The 10,344-nt window shown below is 50.2% G+C and overlaps 1 protein-coding gene across 1 annotated transcript; it reads right to left on the reverse strand.

The window, feature by feature from the left end:
• Nucleotides 1-23: 23 nt before the first annotated feature.
• LOC125718812 (homeobox protein NOBOX-like) lies at nucleotides 24-8,518 on the reverse strand. The gene is made up of 9 exons (XM_048992919.1): nucleotides 8,193-8,518; nucleotides 6,160-6,882; nucleotides 5,671-5,777; nucleotides 5,229-5,362; nucleotides 4,893-4,996; nucleotides 2,711-2,972; nucleotides 1,804-2,156; nucleotides 1,109-1,575; nucleotides 24-747 (listed from the first exon to the last, which is right to left on the reverse strand). Exons 1-8 carry the CDS (start codon nucleotides 8,221-8,223, stop codon nucleotides 1,115-1,117), a joined length of 2,175 nt encoding a protein of 724 aa, XP_048848876.1. The 5' UTR covers nucleotides 8,224-8,518; the 3' UTR covers nucleotides 24-747; nucleotides 1,109-1,114.
• Nucleotides 8,519-10,344: the final 1,826 nt, after the last annotated feature.

Here is a 10,344-nt window from a genome sequence, read left to right on the forward strand (position 1 = left end):
TTAACTGCGTAAACACACTTCGGTTTTCACTGCATTTCTGACAATTTTTGCATGGGTAAATCAAGTTTTTTTTTTTGTATTTTACTGTATACACAACTAACATCTCTACTTACTGTCATAGTGATCTGGCAAACTTACAGTTAAACTTCACACCTGCCAAACATTACCTCTGTAGGGGGTGTAATCATGGCACGTTGGGCTGCGGGCGACAGATGAAGCTGCTCTGGTCGACGTTTGCAGAATCTTCTGGAGCTGAACTTGTTCTCTTAGCAAAACTATCTGGGTGCTCCCCCAAATAATCAGGCCTGCTCATTAACATATTACAATCTGCACCACACATTAACAGTGTTCCCATGTAAACACTTCAGTCTTAAGCAGAGACGCAGGTCGCACTGGCTGTTAGCGGCCCAGCAGACACCGCGCCTGAGGCCGGCCCAAGGCAGACGGACAGGGACACCGGCGAGAGTGACAGACGATGACGAGCTCTCAGCCTCTCTCACATGAAGGGTGCTTTAATGGGTCAGGATCCGCTGCCATAACCAGCCACTCAGGGAACATCCAAGGGAACAGACCAACCGGCAAACTTATAAAAAATAAATAAAACGGAAGAGAACCAAAAGTAAACAGCAGTACTAATGCAGCACTGGGCACTGGATGGCAGGCGGGCGGGGCGGCAGGGGAGCTCAGTCAGGCTGCCACTGCAAATCTCGGGGCTTCAGATCCCAAAGCCCAAGTGACAGGCAAACACTGCAAATAAAAACACTGAACTGATGTGGATGTTCAAAGCGATCTTGTTAACACCCTCCAAGACACAAACAAACACACACACACACACACACTCATGCACACACACCCCCTTGCATTTTCCTCATTTTAATGCAATCAATGCCTGACAAACAAAAACATAAAAATAAATTAAACAGCCAAAAGAAACTGGGCACTTCCAGTTTGATACAAAAGCGGATCATGAGACATTAATGTCTTTTTGAAAAGCTTGACAATTTGGGCCCACAGCTGTAACTACCTGAACACACACACACAGGGACAAAGACAGGCACAGACACAGTGACACAGACGGACACAGACAGAGAGACACAGACAGACACACCTCGCCTCAGAAATGGATGGGTGAGAAGTCACAGTCAAAGCCGGCGTCAGACCCCATGGGCCGAGACTCTGACAGTTGGGTCGCGCCGGACTCTGGTGTGGGTTCATATTCCACCTTCACGGTACCAGGAGCTGCGTCCAGGTTTACTCTGGCCGCCACACTGTCGGCCTCCTCCATCCTGTCCGGGTTCTGGTACTGCGGCCGCAGGACCGAAGACGTGGGTGTCTGGAACCCCCCTGAGGGGGCGACGGGGGCTTTCTGGGGGTGCAGGAGCAGGCTGGGACCGAGCACAGCCGCTGGCCTCTGCAGTGGGACGTAGTGCTGGGCAGGGAGCAGACCAGGGCCTGTGCTGGGCTGGTACAAGCTCGACTCGTGACCCAGTCCTGCGTATTGGGACCGGTGGAAAACAGTGGCTGGGTACTGGTTGGGCTGGTTGTAAACCTCACCCCATGGGCACGTCTGGTACGCTGGATGAAGATAGAGAAAGGCCGCCATTGGTGGTTGGAGACAGAGAAAGGCCGCCATTGGTGCACAAAGAAACAGAAATGCTGCCATTGGTGGGGAACACAGGACTGAACAAACACCCCTCTCGCATTGTGTAGCTCATCGATCTACCGGTGTCACACACAGCACGGCCACACCCTCCCAACAATATACAACATCAGCAACAATTACAAATTCTGTCTCTGTCTTACCGTGCACCCCTGACGGCAGCAGTATCTGACTGCTGCTCTGGGCCTGGAAGAAAGCGTGTCCAGCAGAGGCGTAGCTCACTACAGCCCCACTGCCCCCCCCAGCAAATGTGAGATAGGATGGGTTGTTATCAGGCGGGGTGGGTGTCAGACTGGAGGATGGAGGGACAAGGTAGGACATGCGGGGGTACTGGGCCAGGCTCGAGGTGGGTAGCAGGCCACTATGCTGCTGGGGGTAGGAGGAAAGCTGGTAGGAGAGCGCGCCGCCCTGGTGGCCAGTGTGGAGGTAATGCTGTGCGTCCACCTTCATGGAGCTGCCGATTCCTTCCCCATAGCTGAACAGCGAACTGGACGTCCTGCAACAAATCATGTTGGAGGGAGGGGCGACAAGACACCGAATGTCAAAAGCTTGATAAGCTAAAGCGTTCCACAAAAGTACAGCAGCAGCTTGCCTTCAACAGTCTCAAAGTGAAAAGCTTTGCTGACTGGCACTGCTGGCAAGCACCAATCACACCGGCCAGCAGGAGGCGCCTCGAGAGGCTCTGCCCCGTCACTGACAAGATTGCTCTGCTCCAGTCATCATCCGGACTTACAAACCATATGGAGATTAAGGGACAAAGTGACCCCAAAAGTGGATTCAGGGCTTGTTCCAAAGCTACATCTCCAGTACTGAATGCTGGAGTAGCTCCCCCTGCTGGCTGTGGTCCTGCACTGGTGCTCAACCTGGAACCTTTTCTATTTGAGTAGTCAGTCAGCCGAGCTGGAGTTCTTCAGGCCCAGCAGGACCCTGCTGTTTGAAGCATAGGTGACTCCACCTACACAAACCCCAGCTTCCAAAACAGCTCGCGGTTTCGCCCCCATGGCTCACCCCCCCACGGCCTAGATGCCCCGCGATCCCATCCCCACCCACCCGGCTCCGTCGTTCTGCTGGATGAACCCCGGTCCTTCCTTGCTGCCTCCATCAGGGTGGGGGAGGGCAGAGCCACTGTCTGGGGTGTCCAGCAGGAGGGGGGCCAGGTGGCTGGGTGGGGGGTAGGAGGGCAGCAGGGGCAGGCTGGCACGGCGCAGAGGCGGAGGGCTGACCATCAGTGGGGGCATGTACTCAGCTGTGCCCCCCACCAAACCAGTGGACACCATAGACTGAGGCCCTGCGTCGCCACCTGCTGGTTCACCTGCAGGCAGAAACAAACCAGAGCATGAGACAGGCACACATGAATAGGCGGGGAGTGCAAAACAAGCACGTGCAGGGCGCCAGACACACGCAGACGCGCATGCCTAGGTGCAGGGCGCCAGACACATATAGACACGCATGCCAAGGTGCAGGGCGCCAGACACACGCAGACGCGCATGCCAAGGTGCAGGGCGCCAGACACCCGCAGACGCGCATGCCAAGGTGCAGGGCGCCAGACACACGCAGAAGCGCATGCCTAGGTGCAGGGCGCCAGGCACATACAGACGCGCATGCCAAGGTGCAGGGCGCCAGACACACGCAGAAGCGCATGCCTAGGTGCAGGGCGCCAGACACATACGCACACCTAGGTACACAGCGTGAGAAATGCGCACACACACAGTTATGGATACATTCTTCAACCTGCCAGTCACTTGTGTCACTCAGCGAACCACAACATGTCAGTGAACCTGACTGGCAGCCATCAATCACCCAGCCGGCTGACGTCATCATAGCAAACAGCCTGCCCATCTGCGTTCCCACAGTAATGAGAAGGTACACGTGCGAATTTCAATTTCCGCCTCCAAAGTAGGAAAACATCCTGGATTTGTACTTTAAACATGTTCACAGAGATTTTAAATCGGGAACATCATTACATTTAGTAATTTGAAGTCTGCAACATTTTTTTCAACCAAGCGTATTGTAAATTATATGCAGTGTTCACTGGTATTTTTCCCCTCGCTCGTTCAACAGGACATTTAATTTAATTACCAGCGGCTTCGATCAAGCCTTCTTTTCGAACAGTGACTAAACCAAATTGATATTCAAGTCCACAGTTATACAAATCAGGTCTGGTGAAAGTAAAACAGGGGATCTGAAGGGGAGGTTTGGGAACAGCTTCAGATGTAAGAAAAATATGCCATAACATACATGCCCCACTAGGGGGCACAATTGCACACAATGCCTCTGTGTGACATGAACCACACACCACCATCCATCGTCTGCTTCAGCCATCTCACCTGCAGGGGGCGCATGTGGTAGTGCTTTGTGATGTCAGGTACGAGCATCTCTACAGCTAAACCAAGACAAAAAAGCTCAGCATGCACAGGCGTGTTACTTACTTTTCTCACTTCATAATCATTCATTTCCATAGTTTTATATGTTTTAATAACTTGATTATTCTACGTCCATCTGCAGCTGGGATTTTAAGCTGCAAATACATAAGCGACGATTTCACAGTAACGACCGTTTGCCTCCAGACAATAGAGAGTGACAGCTTATGGGGCCGAGTGGGGGGGGGATCCAGGGGACAGGACCCCAGTGCTGAGTGGCGCTCAGTAATCCTCTCCTGGACCCTGCGACTGATCTGCTGTTATCTCCCCACCAGACACGCTGCACTGAACGGCATGAATCCCTTCAGTCTCCGGTCATGTTGCCCATAAAACCGTTCCACCCTTTTCATTATTCATCCACTATTATTTATCATTATTATTAACCTCATTTAATTTATTGCCCTACTGTTAACGCCATGTATCTGTACTGTATTTCCTAACAAAAGAACTCCCTCTATCCGCACGCACACACCTCCCGCCACACAGCAGTAATCATGTCACTCATTCAAACGCCGAACAGCAGGCCAGCATCTTTCATCTGCCGGCGCCCTCTGCCACGCTGGCAGAGAAGGAACAGCGGGAAAGTCCAACAGCAGTGTTTCAATTAGCATAGAGCTCTCCATGTGTTTAGCGAGGTGTTAGCGAGCGGGCGGGCGAGCGAGCGAGCGGGTGGTGTGCAGGGCGGTGTGCAGGGCGGTGTGGCAGCTGCGTCTGTGGAGGGACGTCAGTCAAGTCTCAGACGAGCTGGCCCTCAAATGCAGGGGGGAGGGGGTGTGGACTGAGCTAGGGCCTCGTCCCGAAGGGGCAGGTACCTGACGGACTCAGGCAGGTCGGCAGGATGCTGCTGTAGTGGGGCAGCATTTGCGCTGGCTGTGGCAGCAAGCGCGTCATTGCCTGGGTCACGTGCATGCTGGACCTGGTGACACAAAAGGGGGGGGGGACATCATATACAGGCCTCTCCCATCCCACCTGAAAAGTGACAGAGACACTGCAAGCATTCAAGCGGAGAAAGACTGGATACAAGATTCTGGGTGAGGAGTCAGTAAGAAGGCACAGCACGCATTTCAAACCGTCTATGGATGAACGAACATGCCAGCAATGGCCTCCGCTTTCGCTTTCATTCTCGAGGAACGCGTGTGCACACACACCTGGCGGGGGGGGCCGGCGCATGCAGCAGGGCGGCAGCTGATTTGGCGCGGCCTCCCGCGGGCTGCCTGCGGTCCAGTTTCGTGCTGGCTTTCTCAGCTTTGCGCCACTTGGCTCGCCGGTTTTGAAACCACACCTGGCACAGGGAGGGGGGAAAAAAAAAAGATGTGGGATGAGATGAGCATGATGGGAAAAAAACAAGAGGTGGGAGAAGCAGGAGGGAGAAAATAGAGAGATGCCAAGAAATGGGCAAAGGTGCAGAATGAGAGGTAGCATTAAGATTAAGGTTAGAGACGCAGAAGCTCTGCTTCGGGACCCCAGGCAGCCTGCATGCTAAATGGTCATCTGAGCCACTGTGCTTCAGGACAGGTCAGGAGCTCTGAGTATTATGAATACGATTAACAAGGAACTGTTCAGATTCTGGGAGGCACAGGACAGACTAACCATGATCCTCTGGGGCGTTACGCCAACGACTGCCGCAATTTCTTTGCGTTTGTCGCTGTCGGGGTAGTGGTCATCCTGGAAGAGGCGCTCCAGTTCCTCCAGTTGGTCTGAGAAAACGGAAAAGACAGACACACTGTAGGACACGGAAACACACAGAGGGGTCTGTCTGAGGGGGACAGAGGGACACACAGAGGGGTTTATGTAGAGACTGAATAAAGAAAGGGAATTAATAAGGAGAACTAGAAAATAAATAAGCAACCCAGACAGACAGGTGCAGGAGAAGGAAATAGGCAGGTGGACTAGCAAGACAGCAGCAGGGAGAGGCAGGCTGCGAGTCCAACTACGTGTCCGGCTGCGAGTCCAACTACGTGTCCGGCTGCGAGTCCAGCTCTTAAATGCTCTGTTAAGCTTAGAGGGATTTAACTAAGACTGGGGCTGTCGTGGGTGGGGCAGTGTGCACTTTTCATATGGACTCTATGTACGGCTTACCAGTGGTGTAGAGGGTGCGCGTTTTCTTCTTCGGTCCAGGGGGCATGACTGGCTCAGCAGCCTCCCCCACAGTGCCCACCACAGGCACTGCTGGGTACTGCAGGAAGGCACCGCGGCCACGGGCAGCGTACCGTGTGTAGTGGCGCGTGGGGTACACCTGCGTAAAGTTCACCTGCAGGGGCTGTAACTCGCCAAGATTTGCCACCTTGGGTACTTTGAGAGGGTCGGGGTCCAGCTCTGAAAGCAGGGGTGCCTGGACCTGCAGTGTGGGGCTCCCATCGTCATAGGACCGCTTTAACAGATGTGAGCCCTGAGGTCCCCCGGGGGAGATGGGCAGGCCCCCGGCACACAGCAAGTCCCCCGTGTGCTCTGGGGGTGATGAGGAGCTCAGCAGTAACTCTGCATCTGCCTGTTCGCACACCGTTGTCATGCCAACGGGAGCCTCTGGCTCCCCCCTCATCAGCGCCCCCAGGTCCTCGTGAGTGGCGGGGGACACAGGCGATGGCTCCTCTCCCACTCCCGTTGCCTCCTCATCTCTGTGCTCAGCCCTGCCATCCGCTGCTTCTCTCTCGTCCTCTTCACGTTCCTCCTCCTCCTCCTCCACCACGACTACCACCACGTTCTCCTCATTCTCCTCCTCTGGGTTTCCATGACAACAATGTTCCACCACGTCTTCCACTTCCTCCAGCTCCTCCTCTTCCTTGCACAGCAAACTGGTGCCGTCTGTTGTCACACACACACACACACACACACACACACACACACACACACACACACACACACACACACACACACACGAAAGAGAGACTAAAAGTTTTAAAAGCCAACAATTAAAATATTCTGGAAGGGGCTGTGTACGGAGACTGTACTTTAGAACAATATGGCAAACTGTCAATAAGGTCGAAATGCCTGCCACTTGCCATTTTTTGACTTATTATTCATCTTGAATATACTTAATTTGAACTTGCATCATGTAGCCTGAAAATGAAAGTGTTATAATTTCACTTACAGTAAGAAAAAGTTTTTATCTGGCTTTTTAACATAAAATGCATAATAAATAAATGAAAATACAGAACTATTCCATCCATATTGCCTTCTGTACAAAAACTATGAGCTGCCTAGCTACATAAAACTGATGAGAGCATTATTCCAGGATAACTGATTCATAAATCACCAATTTCAGTTGCACAATGTAACTATTGACGTCTAAAACCTGTTGCCCGGTTCTATAAATTAGAATGGATGGATTCCAGATACACAGGCGTGTCGGCAGTTAGTTGTAGCAGGTGTCAACCCTTTCATCTCTGGAGTGAGGGGGGTGTGATCGCACTGTCAATCGCCGAATCCTTTACACACACACACACACACACACACACACACACACACACACACACACATGTACTGGGGGGGGCTGATGGAAAACTTCATGACTTAAGTCAATAAATACACATTAATTTGGGGGGCTAAGAAAACATTTTCAAACATTTACATTAGGCCTAACGACGCCCATATATAAATATATATATATATATATTACGAATACCTACAAGCTAAGTTCATGGAATTATTTAAAACCACAAATACAGTACTTGTCTGACCGGCCTTGATACTGTGCAACGACAAATTAAATGCATAAATGTAAAGTTGTAGCTGCGCTGACTCTTGCTCCATGCAGGTACTTCTGACAAAAAGGTCAAACTACCTGCAAACTCCGCCTGACAGAAAAACATTTAAAATAAACCCTCACTCTCTTGGGCGTTTTTGTATCATTGCTGAATTAACGGTATCGTTAAATAATATCCGATTATTAAACGCACTATTATCCAAAGCACGTTTTAAAGGTTTTACGTAAACGAGCATTTAAATTAAAAAAAAAAAAAAAAACTCGCCCCTAACATGGTCTTCCGCAAACAGCCCTATATAAACTTCGATAAATATATTCAGTTGGGAACACTAATGCAATTATTGTTTTAGAGAAAGTAATAACGCAATTGCGTTGGGCGCACTGATATAAAATACCCCAATTTACTTACCAAAATCACTCATTGATTCGTTTTCTTCCATCCCGAGTTACCTACTAAGGGGCGACACCGCTAACTAGCAAAAACAATTAAAGGGCGCATTTGAGGAAAGTCCATTTCGGAAAAGGTCAGGGAGGGCCGCAGGGCGAGGGCGGCAGAGGGAAGGCTGATTGACAACTTAGATGAGAATGATGAGATTATCCGCCTCAAAATGTCCATTAATTCGTCAATGAGCAGTCGCAGAGTATAAATGACCAATTACTTGTAAAGGACATTAAGCCGTAAATGGTTCCTTCCAGTACGCGTGTTACCAGTCTGACAAACGCCGTCGAAGTAACTGAAGTTTGTGCCTGCGACTTTGGATGTTTTAAGTGGATATCGTGTAATAAAGTGATTAATCAGATCATGATTTTGTATTCCCTTCCGAACAAAACTACAGGATGCGTGATATAGCTATATAACTGAAATAATATCGTAAAACCTAGTCGTGTTGTGGAAAAGAAATACAAAATAACAGCCAAGCTATCAGCAGTATAATATACAATAGATAACAGTAGATTTATAGTTTTGAGTTAGATACAGAAACTTTACTGGGTCTATGTATTTTACAGCTGTTAGCAAACCAGTTCCGTGTTCCAAAAACCAGTTTAAAGTTAATTTTGTTCAGATGCAGCTACAAGAGCTCGGTATGCTGAATGCAAACGTTACATTCCGGATAGGAAAGGGTGGACGATGAGCAAGCCCCCAAAATAGTTATAGTATTTAAAATGAATCGTTTTGCTTTTGCGTGTCATATGAAGCCCCCCCCCTCCCCTCCTCTCCTCTCCTCTCCTCTCCCTCTATGACGCCCGAAATGTACTGGCTCGCTGCTCTGCGGTGCAGTCGAGCAGAACTGGCCCACTTCGCCAGTGGAACTGGGAGACAGAAGGGGGGTGCATGGTGGGAGAAATGAGGCAAGCGAGAGTTACAGGCGGGGACAGATTCACCGGGAGCTGGAGACGCGCGAGGAGCCCCACTATAACCCCAGTTCATAAATTCAAAATGATACAATATGCCTGCGAGGCAGTGACGTCACTCCTCCACTTTGAGCGTGAGAGTACCAGGTGTGGGGGCGGCCGTTCTGTTTACGGAGCGGGGAAGCTAAGGATATGAAAGAAAAGATAGGAAAGATTCTCCTTCTCAGTTTAATTAGTTAACAGCCTCAATGGGACAGGTTACTGTGTTAGATTAGTGCTAGCAAAGGAACAGAAGGATTTGAGGAGATGTCCCCGCGTGGAAGGAGGATCCGTTTACAAGCCGCGTCAGGTTCCGCAATTTGGCCCGGCGTGGAGGGATCCTGCACTCTGTGGATGCTGTTTTAGGAGTGGTGGAAGCTGAGTCCTTTATGTACATTTTGTGCTGGTTCAGATGACAACGTAGAACATACAATATGCAATTACAGCTCCCAAAAAAACAGAAAGTAGCAGTATTACATTTGATTGAAACAACTGATGTAAGATTGAAATGATTGAAGGGCTGTGTGTGTGTGTGTGTGTGTGTGTGTGTGTGTGTGTGTGTGTGTGTGTGTGTGTGACCAATACCACACCAATTGGTCTTGGGGATGACATGCAAGTCCTGCACGGTGGCGAGAGGGATTTTGAGCAGTTCCCCTTGTAGATGTTGGTGGAGAAAAATGTTTCCTGACTCGATCCTCCAAAACACCCCAAAGTGGCTCAATATTCAGAACTGGTGACTACAGGCCATGGGAGATGGTCAGCTTCACTTTCATGTTCTTCAAACCACTCTGTCACCAGTCTTGCTGTGTGTATTGGGGCATTATCATCCTGATACATAGCACTACCTCTGGTACAATGTTTGAACCATTGGGTGAACATGGTCCTCCAGAATGGTTTGGTAGTCCTTGGTAGTGAATAACATTAAGTAGTGGACCTAGGGAATGTCACGATACCACAGCCCAAACCATCACTGATTCACCGTGCTGCATTCTGGGTATGCAACAATCTGGCTGGTAAGCCACTTTGGGGCTTATCCACACCGTAACTCTCCCAGATGTGGGAAAAACAGTGAAGGCGGATTCATCAGAGGATAATGCATTTTTCATATTATCCACAGCCCAAGATTTGCGCTGCTGGCTCCGTTGAAACTAATGTTAGGCCAGTGACAC

Source organism: Brienomyrus brachyistius, chromosome 23 (genome assembly GCF_023856365.1).
Source record: "Brienomyrus brachyistius isolate T26 chromosome 23, BBRACH_0.4, whole genome shotgun sequence".
NCBI lineage: Eukaryota > Metazoa > Chordata > Actinopteri > Osteoglossiformes > Mormyridae > Brienomyrus > Brienomyrus brachyistius.